The 13,825-nt window shown below is 44.8% G+C and overlaps 1 protein-coding gene across 4 annotated transcripts in view; it reads left to right on the forward strand.

The window, feature by feature from the left end:
- The first annotated feature begins 22 nt into the window (after positions 1-22).
- The window catches only part of OGFOD3 (2-oxoglutarate and iron dependent oxygenase domain containing 3), an 81,603-nt gene continuing 67,800 nt past the window's right edge, over positions 23-13,825 (forward strand). The window contains exons 1-4 of one of the 4 annotated variants that reach the window (XM_044981792.1): positions 620-837; positions 1,782-1,806; positions 3,407-3,624; positions 13,125-13,200. In XM_044981792.1, coding sequence (XP_044837727.1) covers positions 789-837; positions 1,782-1,806; positions 3,407-3,624; positions 13,125-13,200 — 368 coding nt within the window. In that variant the 5' untranslated portion in view covers positions 620-788. Of the gene's footprint in view, positions 238-619; positions 838-1,676; positions 1,807-3,406; positions 3,625-13,124; positions 13,201-13,825 lie in introns of those variants that run through there. The other 3 variants (XM_044981793.1, XM_044981790.1, XM_044981791.1) reach the window with 3 other exon arrangements.

The following is a 13,825-nucleotide window of genomic DNA, read 5'->3' on the forward strand; positions in this document are numbered from 1 at the left end:
TGAACTGCTTCCTGTCTCTGGTATGGATTGCTCTGCCCTGTCCGCCAGCCTCAGCAGTGGCTGCTTGAGCGCATCGCTCCGGTCTCCCCGTGCCGGCCGTTAGTGCGGGGCTCCGGGTAGCGACAGCGTCCGCAGCGCGATGGCTCCGCAGCGGCGGGCGGGGCCCAAGGCTGCCGAGAGCGGCGGGGGCAGCGCGGGGACCTGGGCGGACAGGGGGGAGCGGAGGCGCCTCAGCAGGTATCTGCCGGCGAGGGGGCGTGGGGTCCCGGCTGCTTCCCGGCAGAGGGGGCGGGTCCCGCCGGGCCGGGCCGGGCCGGGCGCCGTCCCCTCAGCCCGGGGATGCGCCCCTGGTGCCCGGTAGCGCCGCTCGCTGGGTGGCTGGGGCTCCGCGCCCTGCCCCCACCTGCCCCGGGCGGGATGCGGGAGCCCGATCGTGGGAAGGGCCCGGGCAGGAGGGAGCCGCGAGGGACGCAGGTTCCTGGGACTCGCCGCCTGGCTGCGCCGCGAGCAGGGCCCAGGCCGCGGCTCTGCAGGGGGCTGCTGTGCGTGGCCGGCTACCGCAGGGCGCCGCGGCCCCGGCGGCAGAGATGGGGCATTAAAACAGCCTCACCCCGCCGCTTGTCCCCGAGGGCCCCCGCAGGGAGCTGGTGCCATTGCGAAGGGAGCTGCCCATCCTGGCACCTTGGGGGCCCCCATCAGCAGAGTGCCCGAGCGCCACGCAGACTCCCAGTGCCTTGCTCCTCAGCACGCTCCGGGGAGCTGGGGGGGCTGCTGTCCCCATTGTAGGGATGGGAACTGACGCACAGAGAGACCAAGTGACTTCCCACGATTACACAGGTAGAGCAGGGATTTGAAGCTGCGTCCCAGGCTTGCATCCTGCAGACCTGATCACTCTGCCTCGTGGGTGAAAGTCCACGAGGCAGATTTTCTTTTAAGAGCCCCAGCTGGGGAAAGATTGAGCAGCTCAGATCTAAGCCCTGCTGTGTACATGAAGGCTGTACAGGTGTTCACAATAGCGATAATACTACCCCTGAGTCTTCATGATAGATGAAATTTATTCCTGTATCCAAAATTCTTAACAAAACCAAAATCTGATTGTATGAAACTTTACCTTTGTGAAGGGTTTGGATGGTTCCTTGAGACTTTACCTAATATTTGTTACCTGTAGCAAGTTTTGCAAGAGAAGCACTGTTCCCCAAATAACAGGTCAGGAAGGAGCTGCACCCAATCTATTGGTTACCTGTACCTGTTCTTATTAGGGTTGGCTTTCAGTGTTATGTATAGACGATGTTAGGCACATGCTTTTCCATTAAAAACACTGTTGCATAGTTAAATGTGCAAATCAGCAAATGCAAAGAAAGGCCCCAGTCCTGCAAAGACTTGTGTCACGATGGAGAGGCTTTGGGCCAGACCTGAGTGGTGCTGTGACCCTGTTCAAGTACGGGTGTAGCAGTGCCACTCACTCACATTTATAGGGGGTGGGTGTAGGGATTCATAGGCCAGGAGGGTCAGGCTGCTGGTGGGGAAGGGGGGATGCCTGAGAGGGAAAGAGAAGGTTCAAATGTGGGGGGATATCAATGCCCCCTACTTTAAATGGCATTCTGCAGTTCCTACTTGGTTAGCAATAAAAACTCAGTTTCTAGGTAAAATGGGGGTGGGGCAGATGCGACAGGAGGGAGCTGCTCCATTTTTTTCTCCTCCATCTTAAATATGTATGTATGGGGAAAAATACATTAAAGGGACTTATTTTCTTCTGGTTTTTTTGTCTTCCTCTTGGCAAGATCCCTGTTGGAAAGCCAAGTTCTGGTAAGAGTAAGGTAAATTAATTGCCATTTTTAGAGCTTCATTGTGATTTAGAGAGGAGCCAAATGTTTCTGAAAACGCACTGTAGAATGATTTGGAATCCTAAACCATTGGAATGCAGAGAGGATTAAAAACCAGTCAGAACGGTACAGGGTCTTACAGCTGAGCTCCATTATTCTGGCTCTGTATTTCATCAGGGCCGCCTGATGCCCTTGACGGCAAAGCCTGGTGCATGCTTGGGCAGTATTGCAGGGGAAAGAGAACAAGTGATGCACCTGTTCTTTGGAAGCCAGAAAAGGAATAAGAAGGAGACTTTTATTCGTTTGTGCTGAGTTTCCTCCTTTAGCAGGGCTGAATCATGCAGCCCTTACGTGTGAGTAACTCCTATCAAAGCAAGTGAGAATTTTGCCTCTGTGAGGACTGCAGAATTGGGCCCTAACTGCTGCTGGAACACTGCTGCTGGAATAAACGACATTTATATTATATTTGCAGGCCACTTTTAAGTCCTTCCCACCTCTAAAGCTAACATACAACAGACTTCAGGGGAGTGTTAGATCCTAAAGTCTTAAGGATCAGGGATGATAAAGCTCCATGTGCAGCTCTGAGCATCTACAATTTACAAGAGTTCTGCTAACTCCTACTGGTTCCTCTGGAAACAGACCCTGATTGATGGAAATGGGGCAGGAGGGAAGCTTTAAACTGAGCATTAAAAAAAAAATCAGGATTGATTTAAAACAAATAGGAAAAATTAATAATTCTTCCAAGTCTGGCATGAGCCTAGATACTCACATGCACTTCTGTTAAGCATCTGCAGCCTTATCACTATGGCCCTACCAAATTCACGGTTCATTTTGGTCAATTTAAGAGTCATAGGGCTTTGAAAAATCATAAATTTCATGATTTCAACTATTTAAATCTGAAATGTCACAGAGCTGCAATTGTAGGGGTCCTGACCCAAAAAGGAGTCGTGGTGGGTGTGTGTTACAGGGTTGCTGTGTGTGTGTGTGTGTGGGGGGGGGGGGGGTTGCAGTACTGCTACCCATACTTTTGTGCTCCTGCAGGCGGTGGCAGTGCTGCCTTCAGATCTGGGCAGCTGGAGAGCTGCAGCTGCTGGCTGGGACACAGAAGTAAGGATGGCATGGTATGATATTGCCACCCTTACTTCTGCGCTGCTGCTGCGGGAGGCGCTGCCTTCAGAGCTGGGTGCCCGGCCAACAGCTGCTGCTCTCTGGCTGCCTAGCTCTGAGGGCAGCAAAGAAGTGAGGGTGGCAATACTGTGACCACCCTAAAATAATTTTGTGACACTCCCTGCAGCTCCCTTTTGGGTCAGGACCCCCAATTTGAGAAACACTGTTCTCCCCTGTGGAATCAGTATAGTATAGGGTAAAAGCACACAAAAGACCAGATTTCACGGTCCATGTTGCGTTTTTCGTTGGTGTGAATTTGGTAGGGACCTACTTATTACAGTTTGTTGATACAGGGCTGGGAATGTTCATCCAGCTGATGAGCTAGCTCCCAAGGTGATTCCTAATCTCTGCAATGCAGTACAGTATATAAGATTGTTACTTGTTTACACAGGGATTTATCTGTGTTCTGTTCTTAGTGTGAGAAAAAGCAGAGCCCACCAAGAGTCACGGAGGAAGTGGCTGAAAGTCGCATTCCTAGTCTCCTCTGCTGTCCTCGTTAGCCTCTTGAGCTGGAGCTACTTGGTCAGCGAAGATGGGGTTGCCGAGGTTCTGGCTCATTACAGCGAAAGTCTGCAGGACAGATTCATTGAGGTGCCCTGCTCCGAGGACTATGACAGCCATAAAAGATTTGAAGGTATTTGTACATGAGTGTCATGGAGTAGGGCAGCCCTCTCGTGCCACAGCAGGCTTGTCTCATTTCCACTAGAGTCCCTAATACTCACCTCTTCTTTCTATAGCATGTACCTCATCATAACTCACACATTCCTTGACTTCCCAAATGCTCAGGTCTCTTATATCACTCCAGGATCTGCTGGTTCCAAAAGCACTTTGCTGTCTTTCTGTGCACCTTCCCCACCCCAAACTGCTTCATTAGGGCAGTGTGAAATTAAACTCCCTGCTAAGTCAATCTCATTCCTTTTCATGCTATGCTGACACCTCTAGTGGGAGTTTGTAAATAAAATTCAGGATGTATAATGGAACTAATTCTGGGTACCATCTGCACTGTGAGCACACAGTAATCACACAGGCGCCAGCTTCTGGTACAGGTTGTTTCCAGAATCATGTGCTTTAAGTACCGTAGTTAAGAGCCAGTTTCCCCTGCAAAGTGGTCACTGATAATGAAAACACAGCTTTGCTATTGTCACTCCCAAATGCAGTAGGCATGTGGATTCTGTCTCTGTTTACACATCCCCTTCCAAGTAACAGATCCAGCTCCGGAGACTGCTTTCTCTCAACTAGCTACCTATCTCCCCATCCACTTATGATTACTTTGGGTTCCTGATGATGGAGCTTCTAGAGATAGTGAGATTTGCCTCTCCTCTGGGGTATATGATATAGCACAATGACTTATGAGTTCTGGGATTCCTTGGGAAATGGGGAAAGTTCATGCTGGAATCTCCCAGAGGGTGGGCTGTCTTCTGCTCAGGTTCTGAGTGACACTCCCAGGGATGTGTGAATAAGCTTTTTATCTCCCCTTGGTGTTAAATACCTTGGTGCCAACCTGGGCACTGTTGGTCTGAAACGTAACCACTGTGGCAAGGTTAGATGATTCCTGTGACTCTCAGACTAAACATGACGCCCACTCGGGGGCCATGTAGTTCCCACATCTGTTGCAGTGGAATTTGGGCATAGTTGGTGTGGCCAATGACACCTGCAGGTGCTGCTCTTTTGGGATTTATTCCATCTCCCCGGGCTCAAAGAAAACGCTATATTGTAGATCCCTGCTGGAGAGCTTGCTGGATTGATAATCTTCTTGGCTCTGGATATGTGAAAATATTTTCCTAATTCATAGATCTCATCACCAAAAGGGACCATTATGATCATTTAGTCTGGCCTCCTGCATAATGCAGGGTAGAGAATTTCATGCAGTCATCTTTGCCTCAAGCCCAATAACTGTGAGTGAGCTGGACTCAAATTATTTTTATTCATCTGATTATTTTTTGCTGGCCAGCAATCCCTCCCCCCCAGGGTTCTGCTTCCCCTCGCAGCACTGACCAGGCTACTCCCTACATACTCCTGCACTATGGACTAGTTCTGTACACCTTTAGCTTTGTATTATGATTGAATTATTTAGCCCAGATGATGTCTTTATAGGTGCAGAGCCAATCACATAAAGGGAGAGTAGCTTTGGAGCTACATTAGAGCCATTCTAAAGCTGGGTAGAGGAAACCTTTCACTTTGTTTCTGAGCTATTAGATGCTATATCTCTCTTCACTTATGATACTTTATTTTTTTTAACCGCAAGTGGTTACTTTTTAAAAACCTGGCCCTATATGCTATGTTTTCAAGAATTCACCTGAGGTATTTGATGCTTTTCCAAACCTGCTTTATTAACAAGATAATTCAATTTATATTGTGATGTGTATTGAATTTTGTGGTTGGTCAGCTCTTGTCTTTCGCTTGGTCTCCACAAGGGGGTGATGTTGAGATGATTAAAGAAATATATTCCATGCTATACTGTGACAAGGCCAGAAAGCTGCTGCTGCTCCAAAGGTAGTTTGCAGGTGGCTTAGTGACTCAGAAAAGGGATGATTACATTTAGCCTGGTGTGCTGCCAAATTGGATTCAGCTCCAGAGCTTTGAGTAGTCTGCAGGAAACTGTACTTTATACCTTAACTGTTTCATTCTGCTTCAGCCTAACATCTGCTCCTTTTGGCCATTTGCCAGAAGTTAGCTCCTCCCTGCATCACTGTTTGATGCCTCAACAGCAGTGTTTACGATGTTCCAATGGCTTTTATCTTTACGCTCCTGTCCCCCAGTCTCAGCAGTCACCATCCTTCCAGATCAGGAAAACTGGATGAGTTCCCTCTTGCAGCTCATCAGCATCATTTGTCTTAAGAGTTTAAGTGATGCGAGGGCATTTCCATCCATGTCCCTCCCCCTCTTCTCTAGGTTGAGATTCTTGTTTCCAAAATGCTCCCAGCCCTTGCTGTTAAAAAGGACACAGACTAGGTCAGGGGTATCTTCTGGGTCCTGATTTTTTAAAATAATTTATTTTTAAGAGGGTAATTAGGTAGCAAAATAGAACTACAAGTACATCCAGAGCCAGCAGTAGCAGCATGCAAAATCTGTTCCCTTTATACAGCTGAGCACAGAGCTGTGAATTGTCATCATTTCTGAAGTGCGGATTCAGGGAAGAGTTAAGAAGATGACGATTATTGCCCTCTGGTGTTGAGTCCAGTTGCAGCCCTCTTGGGATTCTCAGCCTGGCAGCATCCTGTGGAGGTTTGGCACAGTTTCTTGTAGAAGAACCCGAAGGTTCTTTTAATCCAATGTTGAGATATAGCAGAAGAATCATCAATAAAATTCCTCATTTGTTAGTGATCATTTTTTTATACAGTCTGAACTCTGATCATAGCCTAGCAGCAATTGCAAACACTCAGCCTCCACCCAGAAGCCCAGACATGAAGAAAACCACTATCGCTAGCTCTTTATTTACATTAAAACTAGACTTTTCCACCCTTGTTTTGTTTCATTATGGAACAAAATCTGACTGGTTCTGTTGTTCATTACTTGTATCAGTCATTCACTTATTTGCCATTGCTTATCCAAAGCGCTCAGACAAACATCCAATGACCATTAAAAGTATATGGATAGCGACCAGCAAGCCACTAGATGTTTTCTTAGATCTATTTAGAGCTAGCGTTTCTTATGGGCTTAGCCAGTTAGGAGTTCCTTTGCATCAGATCCAAAAAAGAGGCTCATAATGCATAATAGTGAATTTGTCTTTGACATGAGTTAACTTTTCCAGGGTTGTAACCTCCCAAATTGTTTCAAACCAGTCAGTTACAGATAGGGGACAACACTTCCTCTTTCTGGCCATAATGAGTGGAGAACACAAAGATATAATCAGCTATATTTGAGGGAGTAACCTATATAGGTAACTACATCCTGGCTGTTTTTTGAACTCCACTGCCCACAAGGGCTGCTTGACACACAGTCCAGAAGAGTGTATATTTTTCCTGTGGGCTGTATACAGTGCCTCTGCATTGCTCCTTGGCTATTTGAAAGAGAGACAGTAAAGTAAGTGCTGGTCTTGATGGGATTTTGGAGAAAATGGCACAGGGAAAGCTGGAGGTATATGGAACTAAACATGGAGAGTCTGGAGTTGCTGTCCATAAATCAGAAGTGCTGGTTTTGAAAAATGAAGCTACTGTGTTTTTTCACTCGGTCTTAAAATGCAAAAGCAGAGTGGTGGCTATAAGTTCACTCCTTAGCTTTTGCTTTAAATTATGTTTTTATTTATTATTGGGGCCAAAGCTTAAGAAACTGTTGCTATTAAATATTTGAGGCTGTATTTCATGAAGTATATACAAATAATGTAATGGTCTATCATCTGCTGTCGTCAGTAGCTACAAATGTGCTGAATATCCCTGCCTTTAAATGTTTTAGGCCGACTTTCCAAAGTTCACCTAAAATCCATGTAAAGATTCAAATACAGTTGAACATTCAGATGCTGGCCTAGGTTTCTGTTAATGTGGTTTCTGCATCCAGTCTAGTACACCATAGCTTGGAGTTTTCAGCACTTGAAGTGGTAATTCCTGCATCCAATGTGACAACAATAGGAGACTTAAAGAAGGCCTCCGGGACTGGATTTTGAGCCATTATAATTGGTTTTAAAGCACTGTGCTTCCAGCCTGCTTCAATTGATATTGTAATTGGTGTCACACAGCTGAAAGTTTATTCCTGACCATTGCATGGTAGTGAGCATTCCTCATATGGAAATTCAGAGCATTGCTTGTCAGAGGCTGAGCTCCTGGCTTTATGTATTTAGGGAATAAGATGTGGTGCATCATGATCATAGGAATTGTGGTCTGCATTCTAAATCATGTGTGCAAACCTTTCTTATGCTGCCTCCTCAAAGTGTGCTTTTCACTCTAAAGTTATGGTGGTGGTCATGGTTCTACTGATAAACCTTCTATGTGGATTGCTTTCTGTGCTGTAATGGTACTTCTCCCTGTCAGTGATGAAGCAGGTCCAGGTGGTAACTTCAGTGTGACATCATCTAGAGGTTAGAGGAGTGGATACAGAAAGGCAGATGGGAAGTGTGTGACAAGTAGGATCAGAAGATCCAGCAACTAGGCTGCAAGTATTGTTACAAGAATGTCATCCTAGCCATCTTTCCCTCTTGCTATGTTGCTCTGAGATGGGTTGCATCAGTTGAACTTTGTGACGAACGAACTTCTTGCTCCTGGGAGCATTCCCCAGTTACCACTGCCTCTTCATTGTATGGTGCCTAGGCATGTAGCTTTTCAGATAAAAAGTAAGGCCTAGGTCTGGCCAGCTGTATGGTGTTGGGTACATTCTTTCTTCCTCCATCATACCGAATAGGTTGTGTGATTGCCCTGTGTCTCTGACTTGTTGAGTATCTTGATACGTTCTTCTTGATCCTTGTCAGAGAAGACATGCAGCTTTAAAGCTGTGATGCTGATAGTATATCACTGAGTGTCTTTGTATCAACTGGACGCAGTATCCCTACTGACACATGAAACCCTGTGAAACTACCCCCCCATTTCTAATTTCATTGTGAAGGTGAAACCAGCCTAGGTTTCTATGAAAATTTTCTCTAGGAAAACTAACAGAAGTAAAGGAATTTGGTTAGAATAAAGAACAGAGTCTGGAGTTGGGGAGGGCGAAGGTAGAAGCTAAAAATATCAGTATATTTTTAAATCTGTCTTTAAGTGTTACCATTTAAAGTGCATCTTTATCTGAAAGTGGGACCTTTCTAATCGATAATTGATAAAATAATCTTCAAACAAACCAGCTCCACCTTCTGCTTCTGCCTAGACTCACATTTTGTGTTCATCTCTTACTGTCAGGGCCTAGCTGATTTGACTAACTCCTGAAATATCTTTATATTGCTTATATCTAGGCTTGTAAATCTTTGTTACCTTCAGAATACCTTTGTCAAAGCTCTTATTCATGTCATCATCTCCTGTTCTGTGCTTTTGCTTAATCCTGATTCACCAGCTTCAGTCTTTCTGTTTCTTGAATCTCAGCTCCTCTTACCTACAGATTGTTTTCGTTGGTCCTCCAGTATGAGACTAATTCTCTCCACGATAGGTCGAAGGTCTCCCCGCCTCCCCCTGCCCTCAGGCTGTCTTTGCCATCTGGAAAAGCCTCCCAGCTCTTCTGTGCTCAGTTGTCCTTCAGACTCTCTTTAAAATCTCATCTCAAGATCCATCTTTTCCCCTTGGCCTATGGCTTTCAATCCTGTTCTCTAGTGAAACAATCAAATTCTACTCCCTGAATTATCAGGCTTAATGCTCAGTCATTCTTCCTGTGGCTTCTATTTCCTTCACCACTGGTGTATTGGAGTTACAGATACCACTAGGAGCATATATTATACAAGGTATTATTGGTGGTAATTGTTGCAAAAAGATTCAGTGATGGTTGTGTGGTTCAGGCTGTTAAAAATAAAGTGCCTGGTAGTTTACACCAACAGTTCTGGGAACCAGAATTCAGTCCCTCTTTAGCTGCCTCTTAAAAACACAGCAACATAGAATTCTTGTGTCTTTTGGGGCTGGGCAGGCAAAAATCTTGTCAAAAGGGTTTTGGTTTACGGGTTTGTTACAAATTGAGGCTGCGGGGCATCTACTCAGACCTGGTGTGATAAAATCATGAGAGTTGGAAATACAACAAGTCTCACAATATTTGGTGTTCTGACAGTCCTCAGCTCCTGGAGTCAAGTGATTGTGTGAAAATTTCAGCATTCATTTAAGAAAAAAGGTGAGTTCGTAGCCTTCCTAATTGCAGGGAAAATCTTGAAAACTTGCCTCAATGTATTTCTTTTAAAAAACAGGAACAAAACCTTGTGATTATTTGGGGCCTGAGTTATGATTTTTAAATACTTGTGATTGGCATTACTACTGAGTGCTCTCTATGGCCTGGTCGGTCCTAGTAGTTCATATTGAACTTTCTCTTCTGATGCAAAACACTGTAATTTCCGCTTAGTGATGGTCCTGGATCCTGTTTTTCTCCCTATTAACCTAGGGGGGGCAATGGGGGAAAACTGATGCAGACAGTTCCTTTGGTGTAGTAGCTAAGCACAGTCTTTGCTACATTCCTGCTGCAGTGCAAGGTTCTTTGCTGGCATTGCATTATATAGTCTAATTCCCCTGACGCTTCCCAAATAATTGATTGTTGTTTGCTTCTTGGAGTATGAATCTTTCAGCACACTTCGGTGATTTATTGTTGAATACTCATGGAGCACACCATTAATCATTCTGTATGTAATCCGGTTAGATGGTCTTTCCCAGGGATTTGTTACTGGCCCTGTCTACTTAATTTTTACCCTTTTTGATTTAGAGGAAAAAAATCTCTTTTTGGACAATGCAGAGAGAGATGATTGACAGGGGTAAGCAGGAAGTACTGAGCCATGAGGATCATGTTTGTTTGGGAAAAACAGATCTGTGATTGATAATTGGAGAGAGCAGACAAAGTAAGTGTGTGTGTGTGTGTTGGGAGGGGAAAGAAACTGTGTGTATACATGCAATCTACTATTCAGGGCTCTAAGTGCCTCTGACAGATATTTGAAACAAATCATAAAACTATCAGCCTCCTCTTATACCCAAACAAGAAAATAGTAATCAAAAATTAACAATTGAAGGAAAACAGTAGCCCACTCTACCCACCAATTGCATCCCTCCTTGCTTCTTTCCCTTCCCTAAGCCTTGGAGAAATGGCTGGACTTTGGAACAGGTCCAGAAGGCTGACAGATGTAGCTATTTCTCACCAAGGTGGGGAGAGGAGTTTTGTAATGCCTTTCGCCCATGCCAATTGCTTCTCGTTCCCATTGCCCTGTTCTTGCTCTTGTTTACAGTTTGCCTGATGATGTTGGATTGCGTAGATGCATTCACTGATTTTTTAGAAGTGCTTTCCTTCCCCCCGGCACCTTTATGTGCTCTGATAAGCAGATAGTCGTCTGAGAAAACTCAGTTCACAAGCAGTAAGTGTACTGGCAGATGTCAGCAAATATGTGGATCTAGGCTTTTCTATTGCTTTATAATTACCCCCCCCCTTCCTCTGCAAAAAATAAAAATAAAAATCTATAAAATGCCAAGTCTCAAGGACTCTGTGGTTTACAGTACATTTTAGTTGTTATTCCTGCCCTGAAGCTACGCTGGATTGGACATCTGTGATTCCTCAAGGACTACTAGATAAAGAGTGTACGAGATTTGTAGTGCTGGCTTCTCTTTTTAACTTTTATATTATTGCTGTGTTCGCAGAAGTGGATTTTAAAGGTTATTTGCCATGTAATTTGAAGCTGTATCCCCATGGTCTCCTCTCTTCTCTGTCTCACCTTGTAGCCCTTTGCTCTCACATAGCAGCAAAGGGAAATTACTTGAATAATTGGTTTACACACACACACTACAAAATTGCAGAGCTGATGGAGGTGACAGTCTTCAATGTCCCAGTTATACCCTTTCTGGTGCTTTGTCAGGCAACGGAGATGCCCTCTTGGACAGTTACTCTTATAAATGCAATCAGGGCACCTCAGGCCTGGGAATTATGGGTCCTGCCTCTTCTCCATGGTTATATTCTTGAGTCTGTCTTTCTCTCCCTGCCCTTCATTGCTTGCCTGCTGACTTCATGGCACACTTCTATGCAGCTGGGAGGGAAGGGATGATTAGTATCATCTCAGGTCATCATTTCATGAGCTGGCTTCTCAGGCCACAGAAGAGTATTTAGAACTCTTTACCACCAAGATCTTAGCATGGGGCTGATTGCAGAGATGCTTAAGGTCAGTCCTGAAGCTGGATCTCTTAAATGGTGTTGCAAGATTCAGCTGATATGCACTCCTGTGCTCCTAGTATATTTCACTTCCATAGCCCTGTGTGGCAATCCTCATTCTTCCAGTAGAGGTGGACTGGTGGGCCTTCCCTTTACTTGCACGGAGCTCATTTGCTCCCCATGGCAATCCAATCCCTGGCCTTTCTGCTGAGACTGCAAACTACTTAGATTGTAAGCTCCTTGGGGCAGGGACCCTCTTTTTGTTCTGTGTTTGTACAGTGGGGTCCTGGACCATCCTCATAGGCATAGGATAATACAAATAATAATTTCTAGGGCGCTAATTGTGGTGGTACACCTCTACCCCATTATAACGCCACCCGATATAACACGAATTCGGATATAATGCGGTAAAGCAGCGCTCCGGGGGGGGGGGGCTGCACGCTCCGGCAGATCAAATCAAGTTCGATATAACGTGTTTTCACCTATAATGTGTTAAGATTTTTTTGGCTCCCGAGGACAGCGTTATATTGAGGTAGAGATGTGTGTCGTGATTTGGGATGGTCATCCACTAGAAAATGCACAGAAATGACAAACCCATTGCACCTAGGTCATTGGATAGTAAATCGTTTCAGACCAAGGCTGGATTTGAACTGTTGACATGAGCTGAAAAGCTTTGTGTAGAACTGCCAGACCCTGAACCATCTCGTATTCTTTGCCCCTGCTTGCCTGTGGGCTGAAATGCTGCATGTGGGGCCAGGCCAGCCAATATCTTTCTGCATTCCAAGGACCATTATACAAGCAGGAATCTTTGCCTTCTTTAATTCTGCCCTTGGGAAGAAGTGAGAGGTCATTATGTTTCCCACTTCCTATTTCATACGTACAGGAATGAAGTACAGTGTCTCTGATATAGTCATACCTGACACATGATACCATTCTAAACAAAGGCTAACTTCTCTGGCATTAATCTCAGGCTGCACTGAGTCTCTTTATTTTGATAGATTATCAAAGGGACATAGGTTAGCATGTAAGCCTTTATTTTTATTTTTAACAAGCTTATTTTTACAGAAACCTAGGAGCAAAATAAATGTTTCCAGGAATTGTTTTCATGTTAATTGTAATAGTTTATTTTTAAAAGCATGGCATTCCATTGCATTGTGTTTAACCCAAATATCTTGCTCATGTATGAGAACTGGGACTCAAAATGAAATGTAAATTTGGATTCGTTTTAGTTTTAACGATCTAAGGTGGTAGTAATCAGGTCAAGAAATCCAAAATATCATTTTTAACCTGTCAATTTTCCTTTCAAGGAGAACAAAACTTGGGAAACTGGGAGGTGGGATATTGAGATTCAGTGTGTGCTTCTTTGTAATGTAGTCTTTGCTTTTTATCGTCCATCTCCAGGGTGCACTCCTAGAAAGTGTGGAAGAGGCATAACAGACGCAGTAATCACCAGGGAGGAAGCTGAAAGAATCCGTAGGTAATTTTTCTTTTAGCCTTAAAAAAATCACCTTAGTAGCATTGGACTAGAGGCAAGTGGGATTACATTGAAAGTGTTTACACCATGTCATTGGTGCAAAGGTCATTAGCTGAGGACTAAGGCTAACAGTTCAGAGTGTTAAAATCTTTCCCAAAGTCTTTTTCTATTTTGCAACTGACTGCTCTAGTCATCTGGGACACTCTGTCTTATTCACTGGCGGTTGGGGAGGAAGACTCATGCCCCAATAGAAGGAAATATGGTATTGTCCTGGATTGAATTAGGGATTTTCATTTGCTCCATTGTTCCCGGTCAGACTTTCCCCCATTTTTTGTAACCCTATCTCCTTTCTGTGCATAGTACAGTAGTAGCTATGAGCTGCTGTGAGCTATGAGCTAGAGCTAACAAAATGCAGTAAGGCAGATGGCTTCCTCTGTGACTCCAGTGTGTGGTGCTGTGGTCAAGTGCTAAGAGATGCTTGAACTTGACACAGCTGGGCAGATGAACAGTCTAATTGAATACCAGTTGTTTTCAGTAACCAAACACTAGGGGCTGCCTGAGTGATGTGGTCTGTATTGTAAACTGTGGGTTGACTGAGAACACTGCTTCTGAGGCTATGTCTACACTA

Source organism: Mauremys mutica, chromosome 12, assembly GCF_020497125.1.
Source record: "Mauremys mutica isolate MM-2020 ecotype Southern chromosome 12, ASM2049712v1, whole genome shotgun sequence".
In the NCBI taxonomy this organism is placed as follows: Eukaryota; Metazoa; Chordata; order Testudines; family Geoemydidae; genus Mauremys; species Mauremys mutica.